This window comes from Gossypium raimondii, chromosome 13 (genome assembly GCF_025698545.1).
Source record: "Gossypium raimondii isolate GPD5lz chromosome 13, ASM2569854v1, whole genome shotgun sequence".
Classification (NCBI taxonomy): domain Eukaryota; kingdom Viridiplantae; phylum Streptophyta; class Magnoliopsida; order Malvales; family Malvaceae; genus Gossypium; species Gossypium raimondii.
In genome coordinates this window covers 34620589-34647309 of record NC_068577.1, presented here as the reverse complement: position 1 = coordinate 34647309, position 26721 = coordinate 34620589, and the positions used below count along the sequence as shown (strand labels likewise).

The window sequence follows — 26721 nt, the reverse complement described above, 5'->3', positions numbered from 1 at the left end:
AATCGTTGTGTTTCTCCCATGTGGAGTTCCTGTATAGAAAATTAAAACAAAAAACAACTACTAGTCTATTATCTACTTCTACTCCTAACAATTTTAAATAAATGAAAAATCATCAAAAATAATATAATCTTTAAAAACAAAAACTAAAAGTTCAATCATCCTTTTATAATATCCATCTCATCATCTTCCTCTCCCTTTTTGGCTCCTTCTTCTTCTTCACTCTCTTGTTTCTCTTCTTGCTGCTCTGAACATGTCGGCCCAAACGTATCCGGCGTATAATTCGGTACCCTAATATTATTTTACTATGCGAAATCCTGAAAGATTGAGCCTAACTCCTGCATCCAGTGTATTATCCAGTTTGTAACACCCTAAACCCGGCCTAGGAGTTATGGCCGAATCTGGTGGTGTCACATTGAGGTGTTTAGCGTAAAACTTGTTGTCGTTGAAATCTTTAAAATCAATTAATCATTTTATTATTAAACGGTGATTCCAAAACAGGTTGTTCATTTCCAAGCGTGCATCACTAATAGCTAATCACTTTTAATACGTTATAAATTTTCCAAAATCTCATTTATTGCTGAAGTTTTTTTTTGGAAATATTGCGAAAACGTGGTGTCTTTGAGAATAGTTACCTTTTGAAAACCCATTCTTTTCTACAACTAGCAGTTTATATCAAACTAAATAAATAAAAACCCCAATTTAAAGTTTATAACTTTAAAGAGGCCTTTTTACATAAAAATACATATATTCAGTTACTTATAAATAAAAGGCTAAAAAAAAAGCTGATGTGATTGTGTGGCCATCATCGAGTCCCTCGCAGCACCGACCCACCTATTACATGTACAGTTAAAAAGAGGGGTGAGTTTTTGAAAACTCAGTGTGTAATACCCTAACAAGAAAACAGTCAATTAAACAGTAAATAAATGTAGTTTGGGCTGAGCTCACATAAAGAATAATCCGATTCGGTGTGGGCCTAAGCCCTTTCCCGTAACAGTAAACGATTGGGCTTGAGCCCATCACAATGCCAGTAATCAATAGGGCCTCTGCCCAATTTTAGTAATAGCATCAGTGGGGCGTTGGCCCATAACAGTAACAGATATCAGTCATGCAGTGAACAATATGTAATATCATTAATCGATGTTGTAACAGTACAAAATCATTAATCAATGCAGATATGCAGTTAGACATCCTACCCAATCCAGCCTCTACACACCACTCCGTCCCACCAAACACACCATGTGGGGATAAAATCGACCCACCCAGCCAGACACACCAAGATTAGCACCGGTTGCGGCGCTAAACAGTATTGCAGCAAAGCTGCAAGTAAAATAAATGGCATATAGCCATCAGTAGGTCCACAATCATCTTGGGCAACCCGTATAACCTTATTAGTACGGTACACTTCCTCCAAATATAACAACCCATCCCCATGCAATATATCGTGACATAATATCATACGTGTATTCAAAATGTCATGCTCAATCATAGTCAAACATATCATAGAGCAAATAAGTCATACATAACATAACAGTCATTTCATCTCCTAAGGGTATAATAGTCATCTTACCCTATGGGGTATTTCGATCATTTTACCTTATGGGGGTATTTCGGTCATTTTACCCTATAAGGGTATTTCGGTCATTTTATCCTATAGGGGTATTTAGGTCATTTTACCATATAGGGGTACTTCGATCATTTTACCCTATAGGGGTATTTTGTTCATTTTACCCTATGGGGGCATTTTAGTCATTTTACCCTATGGGGATATTTCGGTTATTTTACCCTATAGGGGTATTTCAGTCATTTTACCTATTTTAGGGTCTCAGTGCAGATATCGACCTCTTGAAAGGTCCGCAGTCGCCTCGAGCGACTAAGGTAACCTAAATGGTCATAACAGTGTAAATGGGCCCAAGACCCATTACTCGGACCAAGTGGGCCCAGACGCTCGTGCGGCCCATTCAGCCTAGATTCCGTTACGGTTATGAGATCTACATAGCCCAGTCCAGTATTTTCCAAAATCGTTGATTTCATCCGTGAGGGCCCACAAGCCCATTGAGCCCACACGGCCCATTTCGGCCCAACGTGGCCCGTTACGGCCTAAGCCAATGAAAATGCTCATGGAAGCCTCCACAGTCTATCGCCCATGATTCATGGGTTTGGCTTACCACATGGGCGATCGCACGCTCGTGTGGACTCAAATGCCGTATTCTCGGTTTTTCAGCTTTTGCCGTTCTATAGTTACAGTGGGTTGTTTACCCACCTGATTCCGCTAGTAATTAAACCACACTCCTAAAACTTCAAAACTGAAATCCACCAAAATCGCCCACCCAATTCCTTGAAGATGCACCAACTAACTCTTGGTCTCCACCTAAAACAAGAGTCGCAAACCTTCTCGTTAAACCCTTAGTCGACTTTCACTTTAAACTTCACTTAAACCATACTTACCGATCAAGCACAACCGACTGTTGTTAGAGAAAAACCCCAGCTGAAAAGAACCAGAGAAGAAGAGTGTAAGGGAGGAGTCGATATTTCCCTTGCTGGGAGGAGAGGAAATTGAAAAGAAACACAATCAATTAAAAACCCCAAGAGTACAAATATAACCCTTCATTCAGTAACTTATAATATGAGACAACAAAACATCTGAATCACTTACGAAACTGACGATAGAGCAGAGTTCAATATAGTAACGCAAGCGTAGAAAAACTACAAAGGGGAATCAATGACTAAAAGAGGAAAAACAGAGGAGGTGACGACGAGAAGTAGAAAAAGAAAACGATGGGAAGAGAAATGTGAAAAGCCGAAAAAGAACAAAAGATACAGCAGCAATTTACCAAGCAAAATTTGGCAAAGGGAGGAGCAAAATGACAAACGGTAGACTAGAGGGAAAAAAGAACTAACGTAAAAAATTTTGGGAACAATATAGGGAACCGATTGTTTTTTTGAAAAAAAAGAATCACTAGAATCAAAATAAAATAAAAAATAATCTGATAATATGAGAATTCCCTTATTTTGCTCCTCAATCCCACGAAATACTCCCATTATCCCTTAATTTCCTCCAAAAATCACTCCAACCTTCCCACTACTCAGAATTTTAGCCGAACTCAAACGCTCACACGACGCAAGCAGCAAAATAAATCCCTTATTTGCACAAAGGTTCGAACTCAGGACCTCAAACATAACCAACACTCCACTTAACAACCAGACCAACAGACCCATTCTAACATATTTTATCAACATTTATTTTTAAGTCTACTGGCTAGAGATAGGGATTTATTCAATTAAAAACAAAAATTTTGCCCAAGCCAAGGCTTGAACCCAAGACTTCTTACACACTCCCAAACACTCCTAAATCACTTAACCATTAAAGCAGACATTCATTTATGTCACTTCCTTGCACAACTAAATATTTATGTGCAGTCTCCTAACTGTTCCCTTGTTCAAAACCTATTTCTTCTAGGGCCCAAATTTGGGGTGTTACACAGTCTAACTTGGGATGACTGCTCTTGCCAATTTCCTATTGAACAGTCAGTTTTTCTTTTCTTTGGGACAAAGATGGAGTGGCCATCATCTCTTGCTAGCATTTGTTCCACTCATTAATTTGTTTAGCTCGCAACTTAGTGTACTATATATATAGAGTGTTGCCAATTATGCTTTGAGATGGCTTCATTGATTGCTCCATAACTGCAACAGAATGCTTGCTCTCTTATTTAAGGCCATCGCTAAGTGAGGAAGGAAGACCCCCATTCTCTGGCCACTAACACATCGTTTCATATTTTGGTAAATCCACGTTTCGATGCTTTTTTTTTTTGCAAAATAGCATAAAGAAAAATTGCTCGAAAAGTATTGACATTAGAAACATTCAAAGTTAGAGCTATTCTAGTGCACAAAAACTGGATCCACATTTTTTCTTCAAGAAAAATTATTTCTTGATTAAACGAGGATGGAATATCAGTACTTGGGCGACATTTCCATTCACCCATTCCCTCTGTTAGGAAGTTTATAATGTAACCCATATCTATGTCTCAAAAATATTCCAAATCAGTTTGTTCTATAAAATCTTTTTCATAGAATGGAGCATTATAAAATTCACAAATAACCAAAGGGGTGATTCAAACATCTTTCCGTCACACAGGAATTAATTCCTGTGTACGACCTTCAGTTTTTCTATACTCCTCGTCCCGTAAAGATGCATAAAATTCCTGAACTACAGGGACCACATCAGAGTCTTTTGGGATCGAACAAAAATGTTCTTATCTATGAAATCCAACTAAAGGTCACATCTTCTGACAGAGAACCATCGATGGTTCAAATCCCCTCACTTGCATAAACGTTTTTCCTTGTAGTTCTACAAAATAGTTTTCAACATTTGGAATTGAAAAATTAGAGTTCAAAACTGTCCAAGGTTCTGGCTTATTAGTTTTTCTGATCTTTTTGGAGGCATTTTGAATATTGTTGACACTCAAAAACTAATGAACTAGTAAGCAAATTTTCTAATGGGACAGTAAAAATAGGAGTTAGGAACCCTTAACCTTAAATGGAAATTCATCCGATTCCCTTGCAAAATCCTGTTTGTTCCGTCTTCCAATCCTTGCACTAAATGAGTCTATTCTAAAAATAAGAGCTGCAAAACAAAGATCATGAGAAAAAAGGAGATTTTTAGGTTTTAAAAATTTTAAGGTTTTAGGACTTTAGAGGATTTTGAAAGAATTAGAAGTAAAAAAGGTTTTAAATAATGGTTAATAGTGTTTTGGAGTTTTAAAATAAAGATTTTTGGGCTTAAAATCGGGTATAATTAGGGATTAATCTACTAGGTTGCGCGAATGGGTTGGATCAACGCAGTAGAAAATTGTAGCGGTGCCACGATACAGGGGCTCCATGTCACGACATCCCTATCAATTTGTCATTTTCACGATGTCGGGGTTTGATGTCACGACACACTCTAGAATTTTGGATTTATTGGTATATTGGCTTCGGTGTTGCGACACGCAAAGTCTATGTCACAACATAAAGATGATTTTCTCAATTTCATTGATTCTTCCTTTGGTCTTGCGACACGGAGTTTTCGTGTTGCAACATTGGCTCTGTTTTTACCCAAATTTCCAATTTATAGAATGTCATGGTTTTTATAAAACATAAATTTGATAGAAATTAGAATCTAGACTACACAGTTAGTTAAATATACAATAATTTACAAAGATTTAAATATCAATTTAAGTAATCAAGTTTTACTGTCTAATTCATCCGGTAGCACCATTAATTCATATAAGGATGATTTTTTGATTCTTTCAGTATTAGTCCATCACTTATTGTGCCACTCCACCTTCTTCTATTTATCTCTTTCCCTGAACCTATTCTTTTATCCTGTATTAACTGTAGGAAGTATGTCCCTTGATTCGGGATTATTAGGGTTAACAATAGATAATTCATTACAATAATCCCTTAAATCCCTTTCATTTTCCCCACTCTATTGATGACCACATTTAAAATTTTCTGTCTCGCCATTGATCTTCATTGTTAATTCATTTTCTCCATATCAATGGTGGATCTTAACGTTGCTAAAAAGGGTCTCCCCAACAGAATAGGTATCTCACGGTCCTCTTCAAAATCTAGAACTACAAATTCTATCAGGATGATAAAGTCACGCAATTTGTCTAACACATATTCTAGTATTCTTTTCAGATGTACTGAAGATTTGTTAGCCAACTGTAGTGTTATTTGGGTGTTTTGAAGGTCCCCTAACCTGAGTTTTTCACATATTGAAAGAGTCATTAGTTTCATACTAGCTCCTAAGTCACATAGAGCTCTATTGAAATAAATGCTCCCTATCTCTATGGGCTGGGTCTTTCAACTTTTGGGGAACCTGTCTAAAAATAATAGCACTATAGGAAGCACTCATGTTAACTTGTTCTCCTACCTTAATTTTCCTATGCCTAGATATGATTTCCTTTAAAATTTTGGCATACTTAGGAACTTTCTCGATTAGTTCAATCAAAGGTAGGTTGACATTTAATGTCCTGAACAAGTTTAGAAAAATTACAAACTTGTCTTCATCCCATTTTTACTTTTTCTTCTAGCCTTGAAGAGAACAGTATCTTTACCATAACAGGGTCTTTAATTGTCTCTTTTTTTGTTCAACTTTCGGTATAACTACTTCCTCTAACTCCGGTTCAATATCAACTTTTAAGGGTTCTTCCTGAAGATCATCAGTATTCTCCATATTTACCTCTTGAGTTAGGTTCTCTATGCTACTTAAAACCTTACCCGATTGGAGTGCTATTGCTTTCACATGCTCTTTCCCTTATCTATGAGGATTATTTTCGGTATTACTAGGAATACCTGTGCCAATTTGCCTTTATATCTCCCATCTTGCTCATTAATTGGCTCATTTCATCTTCGAGCTTAGTCAATGTTCTTGTTGAATTGCTGCACTCATATTGCACCTATTTTATGTCTATCCTCATTGACTGCATTTCCCCTTCGATTTGATCCAGATGTTGATCACATATAGTATGGTCATTAGAGTTGGTCCTTTCTTGAGGTTTCTGCAAATAAGGAGGTTGATAGTTAGTATTTTTAACTTGGTTCGAATTATTACCTCCTCATTGATTTCCTCCTCATCTCAGGTTGAGGTTATCTCTCCATTCGGGATTATAATTATTTGAATAAAGGTTTCCACTCATATTCCCTATGTAGTTCACATCCTTGGTAGGATTATTAATGTAATGGAAGAGTGGTTTATCTCCTCCATATATAGATGGTGTACTATTTGAAGACTCAATGCAATTAAGTCTGTCCACTAGTTGTTGGTATCTATCGTCCTCCTAGACAGCCTTTACCGTAGATGGTCTCTAGCCATATGTGTGTCGTTCAGTTGGCCACTAACAGGAGTTAATCGCCATATTTTCTATTAATTCATACGCATCTCCGCACGTTCGGTTCATTAAGGCATCTCTTGCGGCTCCACCTAATCTTGACCTTACCTGTACATCCAACCCATTGTAAAATATTAACAGTCGTAACCACTTAGGCAATCTATGATGTAGGCATTTCTGAATCAAAATCTTAAAACACTACCATGCTTCGTGAAAACTTTCTCCCTCTAATTGTTTGAACATAGATATTTCTCTTCTTAGCTGGACCGTCTTTCTAATGGGAAAGAACTTTTGTAGGAACCTTCCTACAAGTTCATCCCATGTCGTGATTAATCCTAGTGCCTCCGAATCTAACCAACAAAAGGCGTTATCGATTAATAAAAAGGGGAACAACCGAAGAAGAATATCGTCATCAGTGACCCCGTTGTATTTGAAGGTATCACAAAGCTGGAGGAATCGTTTTAAATGTTGACTTGGTTCTTCTGTCATTGTTCCTCAAAACTGCAAATTATTCTAGATCACTTGGATCATAGTTGGCTTAATCTCGAAATTACTGCCCTTGATAGTTGGCCTTTTTATATTTCCTTGAACCATATCCAAAATTGGTAGTGCATATTCCTTCAGAGTTCTCTCGCTACGTGCCATATTTATATTTGCGGGTAGTTGTGGTGGTGGTGGTGTTGGATCATCTAGATTGTTATTGTTAGCCTTTCCGAACAGTGGATTCTTACATGGTGGTAAATTCCCTCCAGCAGGTAACTAATTCTGCACTAACTGTTGTTGTTGTTGTTATTGTTGCTTTCGACAATTTCTTCAGATTAGTTTTCCTAGATATGTGATTGGCTCTATGGGTGTTCCTCTACTACAAGTCATACACTAAACTCAAAAAGATAAGATTAGTAGAAAATAAGAAAAATAAATTTGTAATTATAATCTAAAAATTTCCTAATTATTCTATTAATATGCAAAAATTAAAATCAATATAGTGACGTTGCCTCCCCGTAAACGGCGCCAACAAATTGACCGCCTCCAGACGTACCAACGTCTCGAGTAAAAATCCTCCACAAAAGATATTAAAGGCAGTATCTGCAACTATACAAGTTAGGTTATAATATAGTTACAACGGAGTAGATAAGTACTTTGAGGATCGTACCCAAGGGAGGTGAGCACTAAATTAATTCTAATCTAAACATAAATATATCTAATTAGTAATTTAGTTGAATTATATTACGAAGAATAAAAAGAAAGTTTTTGGTGATCTATACTAATAATAATAAAAGAAAGTAAGTAAATAAATAAACACCAAAGATCAAAGAGTAAAATATATCAAATCTGATCATGCATGATTAGCTTGCTTCAGTAATCATAACCAACTATCGTTTTGGGTTCTCTTCTTCAACCAACTAGTCAATACCCCAACAAGGTCTTTCGATCTTCTATTAAAATACTGAGTTGGCAAGAACTACTTATCTCTCGACCTCACAGTCCAGACCAGTTCAGGGTTAAGGTGTTCACAAATACGCCATACCAAATTTAGGTTAATCCCTACCTTAATAAATTCCTAGGGTTGTCAGGCCTAGGGTTTAGGTTTTTCCTCACCTGAACAGCTGATCCACTAAGAAATCCCTACAGAATAGTTAACTAATCATACATCCACTCGTTAATCCCCAACAGGAGGACTAGTTCCTCATGGATCTAATAAAAAATATAAAATTGATAGAAAGAATAAACCTAAAGAACAATTCAAGAGAATAAATTTTACAAGAAGCTTGATTTGTATTAATCTTAAGAGTAGAATACTCACAGAGTTTAACAGTATCTCCCAAATCTGATTTCCCCCACAAAAGTAAATAATAAAAATGAAAATAAAATCTAAAACCTAAAACCTAATAAAAGAGAAAAACTAAAGACTAAATTTAAAGAGAAAATTATAAACTACAAAAAGGTGTACATTACATGTGTTAAATGAGTCTATTTATAGACTTTAGGGTGGCTATCGTCCTTAACCCTACATTAGTTGTCTTCCTCATGCTTAACGTTTCATTATATGGACAAAAATGCCCCTAGCTCGTAATTATTTCCCATACAGCGGTGATGTCGCAGCACATCAGGACTTGTGTCGTGACATTAAGGGCAATATACTTATCTTCAGGGTGTTTTCAGAGGTATGTCGCGACATCCTCAAGCTATGTTGTGACATTGATGGCAGTCTTGGAATTCTTCTATTTTGCCCCCTATGTTGTAACATCCAATGCTCCATGTTTTAACATAGCAACCAGTATCGAGTTAGAATGTCTTCTAATGGTCTTCTGCATGCTCACAAAGTATATTAGCTCACCCTTAGGTCTCATTTAGCCTTTAAGGTTAATAAAAGACTCAAATTACACACTTTATTGAATTTAACTAAACTTACGAAAACATAATTAAAACTTAACCAAAATGCTTGCGTTCGAGCTCTTAAAGTGCGAAAACTAGCTTAATCTACTACACCCAATTACAGCATATCAGTCATATGGGCTGGCCAGACGCTTGTGTGGAGCTGTTCATATGATCATTAAATTTTGCACTCAACCTCAGTTTGTTACACGGTCTAGGTACACAGTCGTGTGACTTTAAGTTGAAAATTTTGCATTTAGGTCCACACGACTTCAATTAATTACACGACCTAGCTACACAACTATGTGACTCCCTTCCATATGGTTTCAGTTTTTCACACAGCCTAGGCACAAGGTCGTGTGACCCTTTTTTTCTTGAAATTTCCCTATTTTTTGTTAAGTTTTCAATTAAGTCCCCATTTGATTCCGGGTTGGTTTGAAAGCTTTCGTAAGCTTGTTTAAGACTTGGTTTTGTTTATAAATCATGTTATGCTCTGGTTATAGAATGTTTATTGCTTAATTTAATGTTTAAAGCTGAAATTGTATGTGGTATGCTTTGTTAATTGTTGTAGCATCCTATAGCTCGGGTCCGATGACCGGACCAAGTGAGGGGTGTTACATATCTCTTTTAAGGAAATCTCCTCAGTGGAATCTACATGACAATACCTAACTTAGGGCCAAAAAATTTTCACGCCATCACAAGAGACCATTGATAGAGGCCGTAAGTATTATTTAAGGACTTTCTCCCACTTTATCTTTTAGAAAACATGGAAGGTTTTTATTTTAGGTTTCAATTATGAATAATTAAAATGTCATGACAAATACATGTGACATTCTTTTCCTAAACTATATGGCATGTTTATCATATATATGCATGCACATACTTTGTAGTCAATTCAAATATCTTGGTTTTTAGGTTTCTCAAAACTTTGAGAAATTCACCGAAAGAATCTACCGTCAAACCATCGTCACCACCACAGGTTACTGATGTTGTTGTTGAGCACCGCCAACCGTCCAACAACCACTATTGACCACTTTTCGACCATCGCCAACCTCCTCCAACCACCCCTGGCTACCACAGGCTTTCGTCGGTTGGCCTACTGTCGGTCTTTTTTCAGTTGGCTAGGCTGGGATTGCATCTCTCAATTAATTTTGGATATATCTCGATTTTCTGTGATTCATCAAATATTTTCGTTAAAAACACTTTAGTATGTTTCCAACTCACATGTATTATTCTAAAATAAATAAAACTATGTGGAGATGATTGCCCATGATTTAACTACAAATCCTAAAAATTTAATAAAACCTAAATTTACTCCCAATTTAATTTCTAAGAATCACAACTTTGACAAAATTACTTTATCATATATAAAATAATAAAATATATTTATTCACATACATAACCTAAAAACATGCATATAATTACAAGAATATGACATCTTGTCAAAATTAACCAAACATAAAGAAGATAGAAAATTAGGTTTGATTTATACTATAAACATAGCATAATCGGTTCGATACCAATTTTATAAAAATTCAATTTAGAAAAAGATTGCGCTTTAGTGGAAAATTTAAATTTTGAAAATTGAACCGTTTTGTGATATTTATAGTAATAAACTTTTTCCTAAAAATTACTTGTGTTTTTTGCAAGACAAATTTGAAACATTCCTCGCTTTCAATTGAATTGTCTTCTTTACTATCTTCGTACCTCGAATTGCGTCGAGTGTGGCCTCAAACAACAAGGACCAAAAAAAATTTATTACTTCTAGTAGGAAAGTATTTCTCTCAAATAGAAACCAGTAGAAATTATTTTTCCCAAAAAATAAAATTTATTCTATGAAAATTAATTCTCACTACTTTCTAACAAAATGACAATATATGAAACTTATGTATAAAAACTTGTGTTGGTGGCACTATCAGTGTCATTTATTTATATAGAGAGATAAGAGAATCATGGTTGAATAAATATAACAAAAATAATATTTATTTAATAAAAAACAGTCTTCTAGTCTAACTAGAAGAGAGGGGCGACACACTCTCTCAATTCCCTTAGAGTTTCCACCCCTCACATATTTATTTGAGGTAGACTAGACATCCCATATATTGTGTCTAATTATATGTGCTTCCTGGACTTTCACCCAACACTTCATAATTTAATCCAATCCGATATTTGTTTTTTCTATTTTCCAAAATAAGTATTAATTAATTAAGTAAGTAAATTAAACTCTCGATTAAATAATTTTCTCAACCCAATTCTAATTTCGTTAAAGTCTTAACGACTTTCTTGTAAAATAATTTATGAGGAAATATATTTAATTTTCATATTCAATGAATTCATGACTACTAATTAATTTAATTCTATTTTGAATTTAATTATAATTAATTAAATAATAATTTGAAAACCTTCAATTTATTCTCATGTCATTTCTATACTCAGTGAGAAAACGTATTGTGAATGCAACTCATTTTTCTAACTTCATCATTTCTATTTATTTATGTTAATTTGGTTCTACATGCAATTCATTTCTGGTTTCAACGAACTAGCGAAAGGATTGACTAGACATATGTAATTAGGACTCAAATAATTTATAAATAAGTTCTAACTTTTTGCCTATTAATTATAAACTTATTTTGTCACAATGTCATTCCACTATAGTATCGTGACTGAGTTCTCCCTAATTACATATCATTATGAAAGCTACTTAATCAATGCTCGTCCAATGACCTTGTCATCAGTATTTTACCGTCATAGGATATCATTAATCTCTTTGGGATAAATATGTTCTCCTAATATGATCTTATTTTATCTCATGGTAACCATTACATCTTCTTTCTTGAAAAAGTCAATCACTATCGAACTGTAATCATGTCATTTATCACAAAGACAAATGACCTATGACCACGTTTACTTTTCATCTATCATGTAATACCAATGATAGGATATCATTTACCCATTAGTTGAGTTATGAATTCCACTATTGTGAATGATGCTACGTATTGCAAAAGTCGTATACCCAACACATCAACTTTCGGTTCCTTATCTATTTGAAATCAAATTTTTGCTTACATCAAATTATATGAGTCACACATACATAGTCCATCATGCACTCAAGATTAAGGTATGTCACACTATGAATGCCACAAGTGAATAAATCCATAAATAGATCCAGGATCTATTCCACTTGGGTCATGTCCGATGTAATATCAGTCCAGCTAGTCACATCTATGTCTCTATCTTCTGGGGGTCATTCGTTTCGATGCTCAAGACAAAGTATCTCCCCAATTGGACTTGATAGATGACATATTAGTCTTTCAATCAATTTGCTCATTTTCGATTAGGCTAAAGACATTTTTAGGTTCATCTACTAATACAAGTTGTCTTTCTATATTACGATCCAACCATGTAATTTTGCTTGGAATTAGTTAAGTGTTAGATAACTAGTAAGTCAATATTTGTCTCTATTTTTTTTTTTTTTGCATGGAAAAACATTGAGGAAAATATATAAAGGGTATTAATGTAATTAATGGATGTTATTGTTAAACTAATTTGTTCAAAAAATACATGTTAAACCAATTTGTTCAAAAAAAAAGTATACAAAATGAATATACTACACTTAGGGCACCAAATCCAACAACATCGACCAATGCGGGAATATGTAGTTAATCAATGACATGAAGTTCGACATGCTTACTTGAGAGCATGTCCCTATCAAATTCATCTATTTAGTTATCTATATTCACTAAAAGAACATCCTAGGCGTTTTCAATATTCTCGATTTACTCAATTTTCTTCTTAGCTTGAATATTCTCCAACTAAGGATGTCCTATATCGTTTACCATGAACCTTTTTAAGATGAAACTTCGATGATTTAGTTGGAACGTATTCACTATTAAAGGATTTAGAAGTTGGAAAAAATTTAATTCTAAGAAAATTTGTGCATTCTTAATCATATTGAAGATGATCCTTGTTCACCACATAATAATGCCTTGAAATCTTGTGCGGATTTGATAAAGAAATCTCGGTATATTTATAAAGTAATGCACCAACAAAGTTTGCAACAAATTTTGAATAATAGGTTACAAGTTAAGACATCTATAGATGTTGTTCTTGACTTGGATTTCAAGCTTGTACTTTTAGATGTCATGATGAGACACTTGATTCTAAAAATCGTGGTAATTTTATTGAGTTGATTCAACTTTTAACTTCCTATAATGGTGACATTAAGAACGATGTGTTGGAAAATGCTCCTAAAACAACTAAATATGTCTCTGTTTCAATTCAAAAGGAGATTTTGCATGTTCTTGCTAATAAAGTGCAAAAGAAGATTCATGAAGATATTGGAGACTTAAAATTTTGCATCATTATTGATGAAGCTCGTGATGAATAGAAAAGAGAAGAAATGGATCTTGTTTTGAGATTTGCTGGTAAAGATGGCTTTATTAGGGAGTTTTCTTTTCTTTACCTTTCTCATAGCACCATCATTAATTCTTAAGAACGAAATATGTGCTATTATTTTTCATCATAATTTTGATATTCAAAATATTCGTAGACAAGATTATGATGAGGCTAGCAATATGTGCGAGGAACGGAAAGGATTGCAAGCATTTTTTATTAATCATTGGTCAATGTAATCCTGAATCGTGTTTTATTAGAGGATAGTTAACTTCTTTAACATCGACAGACAGAGATTTTAGAGAAGATTGAGTACAACTTTGATAATCAAGCCTAGAAAATTTGGGTGGTATGCTACTTTCTATGGTATCAACATCTTTCTCTCAAAAAAAAAAAAGAGTTCAATATTTTTTCCTTTCTAATGAACAATAAATTTGCAGAGCCTATAATCACATATATATTAGATTAAATTTATATTTCTTATTTTGCTTCCAACAGAAATATAACATCGGCCCACTACACTATAAGTTTGTAAGATATAAAATTTACATTTGTATGTGTGTATATATACACCTACATACCGCTACATATAATCCACTACATTATTAGTTTTATGGGATAAATTACATATATACACCTACTATTGTGTAAAGCTAAAACTCATTAATCATCAAAGAAACACCCTTTGGAATAATGCTTTTAGTAAAGAACTCATAATATTTTTAGTCTATTTACTTTTATTTAAAATTTAAAATTATTAAAAAATAAAAAATATTTTATGAAATTTACGCTTATTTGTTATTTTCTTGAGTTAAGTGGATCATGAAAAATAGAAAATGACAAATAAAAATATGATAAAAAAAAATCAACTTACATAGTTTCTAAAGAATTCTTGTCTCTTTCCTTTATATTTGTTTTTTTTTAGTAAAATATAGGCTGATTTTATAGCACACTGCTAAACAAAAGAAGCTAAGGAGTCTCCAGAAAAGACAAAATATCCAGCTGTCCCACATAACACAAAAAAAAAACTTGAAAAGACAAAGAATCATAAATAAACATGCAGTGTCTCTTTACCATCCCATAATCAGCCAAAGTGTTTTCTCTGAAAAACTGCCCTTGTACCCACAAAAGAAAACACAGAGCTTTGAAGACGAACCCTCGGAGATTCAACAGAACCTTCTCCAAAATCAAAGCCAACTTTCAGCGAGCCCTCAATCTGCTGTTCCACACAATCCTATCCTTCCTTACCACCATCTGAACCAGCTCCGGTACATCGTTAGTCCAGATCTGACCAACCCCTTTCCTCCGGCCCTCAATAGCCAAGGCATGCGCCGCTTCATTCACTTTCCGAGGCACGAAATTGAAGGTAACTGCTTCGAACTTCCTTCTTAACTGATGTATATGGAAAATGATCGGTCTGAGAATCGATTTCCCTACCTCCCTGCTTCTGATGTTTTTTATCATAAATAGTGCGTCCACTTCCACCTCCAACCGCCGAAATCCCATCTTGTGCGCAAATACCAAAGCCCTATCACAAGCCCGTGCCTCTGCCATGAACGAATCTGCAACATTTAGAACCAGATAAGTCTCCCCTCCAACAACCTCTCCTTTATAGCCTCTAGCTAGAACTGCTGTTGTGGCCAACCCCGTATCCTGTGAAAACACTGCATCAAAATTAATTTTAATGAGACCATCATCCGGTGGTCTCCAACATTCATTCACAACAAATCCAATAACGGCGCTGGAATTCACATTATGTAAACTTAACTCTTGTACATAGCCACGAATGAAACCGAGAACTTCCTGCTTTGAAAAACTAACTCATTCATGCACTAACTTATTTCTGCGATGCCAGAGACTCCACAGCGAAATAGCTATAAACTTTTTTTGACTGTTATCTACTTCCGAAAAAGTTCTTACAAATTTTTCTTTATGCCCCAGTGAACCATCAGAAGGGGAGATCTGCACTTTTAAAGCATCCCAGATGTCCTGCAAGATAACACACGCCCACAAGAGATGGTCAGAGGTTTCCAGCTCAGTTTTGCACAGTGGGCACACTACTTCTTCGCACAGAGTAGTGAAACAACCTCCACATATGTATTTTAATTTTTGCCGGAATATCAAGTTTCCACAGTCCCTGATAGAACCTTCTGTACTCCTCGGTTTTAGGGGATAAATTAGGCTTATTTTGTAATAATTCTGTAACAAGGGCTCGGTAACCGCTCTTGACCGTTTATTCACCCGTGCCTTCGAACTTCCAGACTCTTATATCTTCTGGTCTACTATCAGAAATAGGGATAGTGAGAATTCTGTTTTCTGTTTCACTATCAACTAGCTTATGGATAAGTTCTCTGTTCCAGGTACTACCCTCAATAAGTTGATCAACCGTTATCCAGCTAGTTCTAATATCGTGACCTTTAATTCTGTTGTTTTCCTTCCCAGGTAACTAGGGGTCATTCCAAAGATTAATGTGGGCCCCATTCCCCACCCTCCACACCAGCCCATCTCGAATCACATTACGAGCACTGCAAATGCTTCTCCAGGTAAATGAAGGGTAAGAACCGACCTTGGCTGATAAAATGTCTGAAAACGGAAAATAACGTGCTTTAAACACTTTAGCTAAAAGGCAGTTGGGACTAGTCAGAATACGCCAAACCTATTTAGCTAACAAAGCTTTATTGAACAGAAACAAATCTTTGAACCCCATTCCCTCTAGACATTTTTGTCTGCAAAGCGATTCCCAAGTACTCCAATGAATCCCCTTTGACGTTTTATTATTAGTCCACCAAAATCTATTCATGATTCCTTCAAGTTTTTGACAGACAGTCCTTGGTAAAAGAAAACATTGCATCACATAAATTGACGTAGCCTGCAATACCGACTTAATCAAAACCTCCTTCCCCCCTATTGACAAATATCGCACACTCCATCCATCAACCCTTTTCCTGAATCTATCCATATAATTGGCGAAAGCCCACTTTTTCGTACTTCCCACCATCATCGGCAATCCTAGATACTTTTCTGGATTTGAAGCCACCCGAACTCTGAGCTGATTGACAATAGCCTCCTTCTCCCCATCTTGCACACTAGCGCCAAAATAGATAAGCGATTTGTCAAAATTCACCCGTTGACCTGACGCCCTTTCGTACTCATAAATAACCTCCCGAACAATTCTCGCTCCCTCAGAAGAAGCATCTCCAAATAAAAGACAATCGTCCGCGAAGAATAAATGGTTCACCATAAATCTTTCCCTCCCAATCGTTGCTCCCAGTAACCTCCTTTTGTTTCTTGCATCATTAATGAGAGCTGAAAAACCCTTTGCACATATCAGAAACAGATAAAGGCTAAGCAGATCTCCTTGCCTTAACCCTCGTAAGGGGAAAACCAGTCGCCATGATAGCCATTTAGACAAACCGAGTATGACACAGAGCAAATGCAACGCATAATTAGGACAATCCAATCATTGTGAAACCCCAAATGCTTCATCATCCCTGCTAGAAAATCCCACTCAACATGATCATACACCTTGCTCATATCCAATTTAAGCGCAAAATGACCTTTTTTGCCACGTTTCTTCATCTTTAAAGAATGCAAGACTTCATAAGCAATTAAAACATTATCTAAAATTAACCGACCTAGAATAAAAGCCCCTTGGGCTTCGTTTATACATTGTCCCAACTTGCTGCTCATTTGAATCACCAGCACTTTCGCTATAATTTTGTAGATCACAGTACAAAGACTTATGGGCCTGAATTCTGACATGTCTTTTGGTTTATCAACTTTAGGAATTAATATGATGCGTGTTTTATTGATTTCACCAAACTCAGCTTCTCCATTCAGCACCGCTAAACAGAATTGGGAAACTTCCGGGCCAACAATATGCCAGAATCGTTGAAAAAACATTGCATGAAACCCATCAACGCCAGGTGCCTTCAAAGGCGCCATCTGCTTCACAGCTTGCACAATTTCTTCCTCAATAAACTCCTTTAGCAACTCTCATTCATGCTCTCCGTTACTCTTTCCTCAACTAACCCAAATACTCTGTCATCCGAGCCCACCTCTGATGATAAAAATAATTTGCCGAAATAGTTAGAGGCAATCTGAACAAGTTCTTCGTTCGAGTTTGCTGGCCTTCCATTATCATCCCGCAGCTCCATGATTCTACCTCGGAGGTGACGTTGCACAACCATCTTATGAAAAAATTTAGTATTTCGGTCCCCATTCTTTATCCAATTTGCACGCGCACGTTGTTCCCAAAAAAGTTCTTCTTTATCCGCTTCCAAGTTTAGTCCTATCTGAACCTTCGTGATCTCCGTCAGGACCTCATCTGAAATATCCTGCTTATACAACATAGACAATCTATCTTCTAAAGCCAGCCTTTTCTTCTTATCCTCCCTACTATTCAACCGCCCCCAACGAAGTAATTGACCGCCCAGTTTTTCTAGTTTACCCAGAACATTGCCAGAGTTTTCACCCCACCATTTTTTAATCATCTCTTCACAGGATTTATCTAAACACCACTTGGCTTCAAACCGAAACTCATTCCCATAGCTGCCCTCATTATTCCTTTTAACACCCACAGAATCGAGGAGAATGGGACAATGGTCAGAAAAAGAATGGCTCAAATGTTCAATCCTATACCTAGGGAATCGATTCAACCAACTCGACATTGCCACTCCCCGATCCAGCTGTTCCCTTATGTTTGTCGAGGCAAAGCGCCTACGTTCCCATGTGAACCATCTGCCCGTAAATCCCAAATCCAAGAGATTGCAATCCTCCAATGCCTCACGAAACTCATTCATTTGTCGATCTGAACGAAGACGCCCACCCTTTTTTTCAAAAGAATTTGTGATTTCATTAAAATCTCCCACTACCACCCAAGGAATAGATTGGTCATGACTTAACTGGCGAAGGAGATTCCATGATGCGTTTCTATTTCTTCCAGCCGGATGTCCATAAAACCCTGTAAACCTCCATGTATCACCACCTTCAACATCGTTAATTTCCACATCTATATGAAACAATGAAAAACTTATGAGTTGCACCAGTGCATTACCTTTCCAGCCCAACGATAGACCCCCTTTCGTGCCAAGAGCCCCAACATCAATACCATTGACAAAACCATACTTCAACCGTACCCTCTCCACACTTCTTGAATCCAATTTTGTTTCCATAAGAAACATAATCCGAGGATTTATGGCTCTTAACTTATTCCTGAGCCTATGCATTGTTCGTGGTCTCCCCAACCCACGAACGTTCCAGCTTAGAATTTTCATTGAGCTCAGCTGCTCTGATCACCAGAGCTAGCCGAAACATTCTTAAATCCTGAACCACCAATAGTCTCCAATGGCATCCTGGAACTCTCCCCCATTCACTGCCTTTTCTTACCTTCCAATAAGGCAATAAGATCATCTTCTTCACTTGAGACCAATTCTAGAGATCCATACACAGCTCCATCAGCCCCCATCCGGACATCCCCACCATCATACCCCGACCGATCTCTACGACTCCCATCATAATTTCTGGTACCCAACTGAATGAAATTAGGATTTATATTTTGATTCCCAGTCACTCCCCTAGAAATCCACCTTGACCTTTTCTCCTCAGTTAACAGACTATTCGGATTGGAGTTTCTCGCCTTATCTGATACGTACATTGACCCATTATCTGTCCTTAACCATTTACTCTCCGTTATATTCCGGCGCCTTGTCACCGCACGCAAGGATAGGTCCTATCCAAATATAATTTTGGAAGGTTCAATTTGTAATCGAAGAGGGCAAAAACCCTCCCCATGTCCTAATCTTCCTCAAATAAAACAAAACAAACTGAGCTTTTCATATTTAAATCTAGCATACACAACCAGAGACTTTCCAAACAGGACCTTTTTTCCGTTTTAATGGTGCATTAACGTCTAAGTAAACTCTGGTTCGTAAGAAAATCTGAGTCCCCAATGTAGGAATAGACGTATCGTACTCAAGGAATTTTCCGTAGAAATTCCCAAACTGTTTTGCCATCGACTCATTCATCGATCCAGGCGGTAAATCATGGACTTGTATCCAAAACTCCGTAAACTTTAACTCCACCACTGCCGGATTTACCCCTTCCAGAATTGTTTGAAGAATAAGTAAGTGGATATTGAAAAACCACAGTGTTCCTACTTTTACCCTATCAAAATCAATCTCATTAAAAAATTGAAACAGATACCTTTTCTCCCCCACCTCCGTGATGCAAATCCCTCCGATTGGATGCCAAAGATCCGCCATGGTGTTGCGCAATGACGGAAAATGGACCACACTATCTGTAAGGCATCGCCCCACCATACAAAACTGATAAACAAAACTCTCCTCTCCTGCAACTTCATGAATCGCTTCTTCTTCATCGTCCAGCAATCTCAGACTTCCCATCGCATCTTCCATCTTGATCCCACAATCTGGCGCAAAGCGACAGGAAACAAAAACCCTAAAAGAAAACCCTAAACAAGGAAGATTTTCGTGCCAGCCGGCAGACTAAAGACCCGTGCCAAGAACGGCAAACTTATTGGTACTCGTTTTTTCTTTTCTTTTTAAGTGGAACTTTATCTTTGTTTTAAATGCGTGAAATCTCATAAAACTTGTAATGAGTTTATTACGCTAAAAATATATATAATTAGAAATTAAATAGAAAAATAAAATGAAAAATAAAAATATTTCAAAAAAATTTACAAACCTCAACTTCAATTAAAAGAGTTTTGTTTTGGGATAAGATTTGCTGAGAAAGAAACTTGAAGCTTGAAAGAGGGAAAAAATTGAGAAATTTTCAGTAAAGCTTGTTAAGAAAGATAAAATAAAATAATTTTAAAATTACACGTATGTGATTTAAATTTGATGAAGACCCAATTAAATTATAGATAAATTTATCAAATTTATTTTGATTAATAATTTAATTTAATATATAATAATATTTATTTTAAAAGTTGTTGGGTCAATTTGATATACATATATAAATTTATATATACCAATTGAAAAAATTTAAAATTCGCCCCCGCCCATGCATCGGTCCGCCCCTGGACCTCATCATGTCTTCTCATCTGACTACTTTTGTAGTTTTTTATCATTGTTTTCGAAAATATAGTTTGAGGTTATGGTCTCAAATTACAGTTTTTAATAGTTATGTTTATCTACAAACAATTATATGAGTGATATAATATGTGTATACGTTTGTATATTGAAATTATAAATTTAAAATATAAATATATATTTAAAATAACATATAATAAATAAGAAAAAATCAAACTACGTAATTGGAAAATAAAAATATACATAATAAAATTAAAATTTATAAGTAAATCAAAATAAAATTTTGATTGAGTTGTAAATTTAAAAACTTTCTAATGTAAGTTTAAATCTCACACTACACATATATTTTTTGTGAATTAAAAATATTAAAATGTCATTAAATAATTCAACTAAATTCAAATACAAAAATCATTTATTAATAATATAGAGAAGCGACTAGCGAACTGATGTGCTAGTGCTAATGTGGTGTAACCATTTGGCATTAGCGGTGCCACGGATTCGAAAACCAGGGAAGTTGAGAGTTGAGAACCCTCAACTGAACGATGTGTGTGATATTATTGTTATTATTATTGCTTCAATGATCTAACAGGAACAGTGTTTAATGATGATGAAACATAGATCATGCTTAGGTCCCCCAAAGAAGAAAACCTGGTAACTTTTTATAATCTCAGTTTAATATCTAATTACAAATACATCAACAATGGCAGGTGCTGTTCTAATTATTTGTTTTTCAACATCGGTACAATATTCCCATTGCTTTAGTAAGCTCATTAAATTTCAAAATCAGTTTAGATGTATGAACAATTTTAAAAACATCATATTAAAATTTATTCTCAAATATTTGATCTTATGAAACACATAATGTGCTCATAGATAAACATTTATCAGAGGAAGTACTATATTAGATTGTATTGCATCTTCACTGCAAAATACAAGAGATATGGAAAATAGATATTAGATTGTATTGCATATTATTTTTACATGTTCTAACTATAAAATAAATTTATGATAATAAAAGTTGTTAATGAAAAGCTAAGAAGGGTTTTTTTTTTTTTTTAATCCATATAATTTCTTTGATTCCCCTAATTAAGTGGATCAGTTACCTGGAAGAAACAGGATTTAGAGCTGTAGCTAAGCCATTCATGGCACCATAACCTTTTGAGCTGAACCCTAAACACCCAAGCAAGCCTTGTCTGTAAGGCAAAAAAGTCTTCTTCCTCATTTCTTCAGCTTGTGCTCTATTTGCTGTGTAATGCAATTCATGGGGTGATGGTGGAACCCTCCTCTTCCCTATCCCATTCACAGGCCTGTGGTTAGGTTCCTGAACCACAGCATTGCTTTTGTTCCCTGCTTTCTTTTCCTTCAATGGAGAGAATGAAATAGTTGACCATAACTTAATATTGTTGCTTCGCCCTTCACTTTTGCTCCTTATAAAACCTTTAAGAAAAACCCATCTTTTTGATCTTCTTCCATCTGAAGAAGAAGAAGAAGAAGCTGACATTGGATCACTGATGGTTTCATTGTCGTTGCTGTCAGTTTTATGGCCTAAATCTTTATCTAGGCACATGTTTTGGTCATGGATTTTAAGGCCGAAAGTAGCATTTCTTAAAGGGGACATGGATCTTGCTCTTCTCTGATCCACCCTCACCTTCACATCTCTGCCTCTTACATCTTCACTTCCATCATCATCTTCATGTTCAACATCCAGTAAAGGAGCCAAAACCTGAGGCCTTTCCAAATGAGTTGATAGCTTCAAGGGTCTGATCTTCCCATTTAAGAAAAGTTCATCAGCTGAGGTCATGGATCTTGTTTGATCCGACCCAGTATAACCAAACCTTGCAGAAAACTCAAACTCGGAACCAAGAGGCAGCGGTGAGTTATCAGGTGAAGATGGTCGAGTTGATGATACCTTTGAAGCTAATGAGGTCATTGTAAAGTGGATGGGGCTAGCTGGTGCACTATAAAATAACCCACCATGGATCCATCCTGGTCCTGGTTCCCGACCAGGGCTTGAAGGAGCACTAACATAAGGTGTGGAGCAGGTGCTGTCATAGTCTTCAAACAAAACTTGAGGAGGCTCATGGAGTTCTGTTTCTAAGTTGTTTAGAGTTTGAAACTCCATTTTTTGCCTTTTTCCTGTGTGACCAAAGCTTAGTGATTGCCGAGAGAAGTGACAAATAAGATTGAAATGCCAAACGTGAACATGTATTTTTGTGGGGTGCTATACGATTGTCAGACTCCCCAACTTTCCATTTTAAATGAATTTACTAAAATAATTTATTAATTACCCACAGTTATGTAAGTGAACCCTTTTTTTAATGATTAATCAATTGTGGTGAAACTTTTTAATGAAAGATACAATCAATTTGATTGATAAGGTTGCCAATACAAATTGTTGACATTGCCAGCTCTTTTTTTATATAAAATAACTTTAAAATATTAATTAATTATGAAAATGGCTCAAAAATAAGTATATATAAAATGACTCGTTAATGTAAAAGTTGGTACCAATAAATCAGAAGTACCACCTCTTTTTTTTTTTAAAAAGGAAAAAGATATTTTTTTTTAATCAGATCGACGGCACAAGTCAATTTTTTTTTAAAAAAATATTATGTCAGTGATAAAAGAAGAAAAAATATTATTTTTTTGTGCTGTCGTGTCAGGCGACACCAGTGGCTATCAGGAAAAAAGTTTTAATAGGTGTCGTCGATCTGTCAAGTGGCACTGATGATTTTTTTTAAAAAAATTTAATTTATGTCGTCATGCTATCAGGCAGCACCAAATTGTCAGAAAAAAAATTAATGGGTGTCCCCAGTGTGTCTGGCGACAACAATATTTTTTCAACAAAAAAAAAAAACTAGCTGTGAAGAAAAAAAGAGACTAGAAAAAAAATTGTTAGTGGTGCTGCCAAAGTGTCAGGTGGCACCAGTGATCCCGTCACGCTGTCAGGCAGCACCACCTGAACTATATAAGTCCACCTTGGCCAAGAAATTGTATCTGTTGAATGTTTTGGTTTTCGTTGAAGTTTTTGGTGTCTGTTTCAGAGACAAAGGAAAAAAAATGAAGATATGTGTATAGTAAGAGGGGAGAAAACAAACAAAAAGAAGAAGAAAGATTTGTGTTTTAAATTTTAAAAATCAAGTTCGAGTTTATAAGGTTAGTTTGTAATTATTTGTATTTAATTATATTTTTTGTAGGAGCTACTATTTTTTAAATAAAAACTACATTTTTATTTTTAATTTATTTTACAGATATTGTATCGAAGATGAATAATCAATTCTTCGTATACATTCATTTCGAGGAGGTAATTTTACAAACAGCAGTTGATTATATATTTAAATCTCACCAACAAATAGAAATGAAGTTTAATAAGAATGTAAAACTCTAAGATATGAAACAAAATATTAGTGCAAAAATCGCTCGATGTTGTGGGAGGAGGATGTCTAGACTATTCTACAAATTTCCAGTTTCGTCAATTCCATTCAAATTTACGGAGATGGAACTTGTTGATAAATGATAAAACTAACATATTTTAATCTCATTCTTAATGCATTTTTGGATGATTATTTATGCAAATTGGTGAATTTGATGCTCCTAATCATTTGAATTCATGTCTTTATACTTAGGTGAGCATTTGGGAGCAAAAGGAGTGAAAGTCGGATAAAAATAGTAGATTTCAGGAGCCACACGAGCTGGGCACACGCCCATGTGCCAGCCCGTGTCGATTTTTTACCTTGCTTCCCAAACACGCGGAAAAAAACAATTTTTAGGCTTTTTGAGCATTTTAAAGTCTATAAATATCAAATAGAAGAAGAGATATGGAAGCCATCAAAGAAGATCGAAGAAAACACTCAAGGAACACCATTGGAGCCACTTCCGAAGCAGATTTCGTTCAAGATTGAAGACCTCCTTTTAATTTCTTCTAAAGTTTTTATGAGTTTCTTTGTTTCTTGTGGTATTTCTAACTTTAAGATGCGTTATTTCAGAATTATGAACTAATTCCCTAGATATCTAGGGAGGATGAAACCTATAACGAATTCTATTATCTAATTTTTGTTTTACATGATAAATACTTTATTCTTGTTCTCAATTATGTGTACTTATTTCTTGTTTTAATATTTCCAGGATATTAATTCATGTTTAATGTGCTTAATTCAGTGGAGCAAAAGTCCCTGTTTAAGAGTAGATCTAACATATTTTAGTGGAGTTGCATGCAATCCTAGAAATAGGATGACATAAATCTACTGGATTAGAGTAAAATCTAATAGAGGAATCTATAAATCGAGTTAATGCAACAATAAAAATTTTAATTAGAAAGATATTTCAATTAATCTACCTAGAGTCAATTGCTTCTACTTTCAAAAGAGATATTAGTATAATTTAGGGATTTCTACGGATCAAGACACCAAGTGAATAAATCGTTTAAATCAGATTAACAATAATATAAGGAGTCTAGGTGGATTCTTTCTTGGGTATTGTCTCTCATTGGTTATCTTTCGATTATTTTCCTGATTCGTTCTCTGTTGCGTTCTTAGTTAAATTAGTTTAGTAATTTTAGATTAAAACTCATCACTCCAAATTGTCGGCGAAATAATAAGAAAACAGTAATTACTAATAATTTTAGTCCTCGTGGATACGATATCTATACTCACTGTAGCTATACTATTGTTCAATAAGTGCGCTTGCATTTGTCATAAATTTTAGTTAGTACGGAAAACACACATCATGTTTTTGGCGCCGTTGTCGGGGACTAAAATATTAGGAACACTTTATTTTTATTAATTTAGCCATTTTTATTTTATTTTATTTTATTTTATTTTATTTTATTTTATTGTTTTTAGTTTAATTTTTACATTCTAATTTTTTTCTTCTGTTTGCTTCTGGCAGGTTCTTTTGGTTTATGACTAGAAGAAACCCGTCAGGACCATTGCTATTTGATAGTGAAATTGAAAGTATATCTCGCAGAAATCGTAGAGAAGCAAGGCAGAGTCAACAAAGTATAGTAGACAAACAAGAGGACATCATTATTACTGAGGAGATGGACGATAATCAGAATATCCAGCTACCTCCTATAGCTGCGGGAGCTCTTGTTCCTCGTACTATGTACGATTATGCTAAGCCTACTCTGACTGGGGCTGAATCGAGTATTGTGCGACCCATCATTGCTGAAAATAATTTTGAACTGAAGTCGACCACTATTCAGATGGTACAACAGTTTTTTCAGTTCGATGGTTTGCAAAACGAAGATCTAAATACTCATTTGGCCAATTTCTTGGAAATCTGCAATACTTTCAAGATTAATGGCACCACTGATCACGCAATTCACTTACAGTTATTCCCCTTCTCATTGAGGAATAAAGCTAAACAGTGGTTAAACTCTTTACCACAAGGTTTCATCACTACAGGGTTCAAATGACCAAGAAGTTCCTTCTGAAGTACTTTCTACCAGCTAAGACAACCAAGTTGAGGAATGATATCTCTTCCTTTGTTCAGATCAATTTAAAGACTTTATATGATGCATGGGAGAGATACATGGACTTATTGAGAAGGTGTCCTCACCATAGGTTACCTTTTTGGCTACAAGTTCAAATCTTCTACAACGGTTTGAATCCCTCAACTAGGCAGCTAACCGACACAGCAGCTGGTGAAAGTCTGAACAATAAAACACCCGAAGTGGCTTATGAATGTATTGAGGAGATGGCACTGAATAATTATCAGTGGCAAGTCATGAAGACAAAGCCAATGAAAGCAGTCGATGTTTTTAATTTAGATGCACTCACCATGTTATCAAATCAGGTAGACTTACTTAATAAGAAAATTGATGGTTTATATCTACGCAGGTATATACAATGATACAATCCGATACAAATGGAGGTGCAACAAATAATATAAAATGTTTACCCTTCGGTCCTAGCACAGAGAACGAGCAAATCAATTATATGGGTAATAATTTTAGGCCTCAAAATAACCTTTATAGTAACAACTATAATGTAGGTTGGAGGAACCATCTCAATTTCTCTTGGGGT

General features: G+C 35.4%; 1 protein-coding gene and 2 non-coding genes across 3 annotated transcripts; 1 reads left to right on the top strand and 2 right to left on the bottom strand.

Annotated features, from left to right (window-relative positions):
* The first annotated feature begins 7029 nt into the window (after nt 1–7029).
* LOC128036483 (small nucleolar RNA R71) lies at nt 7030–7135 on the top strand. Its single transcript, XR_008193278.1, has one exon. It is a non-coding gene; the product is annotated as a small nucleolar RNA R71 (small nucleolar RNA).
* A 14507-nt stretch (nt 7136–21642) lies between these two features.
* On the bottom strand, nt 21643–22886 carry LOC105781175 (uncharacterized). Its single transcript, XM_012605728.2, has one exon. It carries the CDS (start codon nt 22815–22817, stop codon nt 21795–21797), a length of 1023 nt encoding a protein of 340 aa, XP_012461182.1. The 5' UTR covers nt 22818–22886; the 3' UTR covers nt 21643–21794.
* Nucleotides 22887–26155: 3269 nt separating this feature from the next.
* Nucleotides 26156–26262, bottom strand: LOC128036299 (small nucleolar RNA R71). Its single transcript, XR_008193097.1, has one exon. It is a non-coding gene; the product is annotated as a small nucleolar RNA R71 (small nucleolar RNA).
* Between the last annotated feature and the right edge of the window lie 459 nt (nt 26263–26721).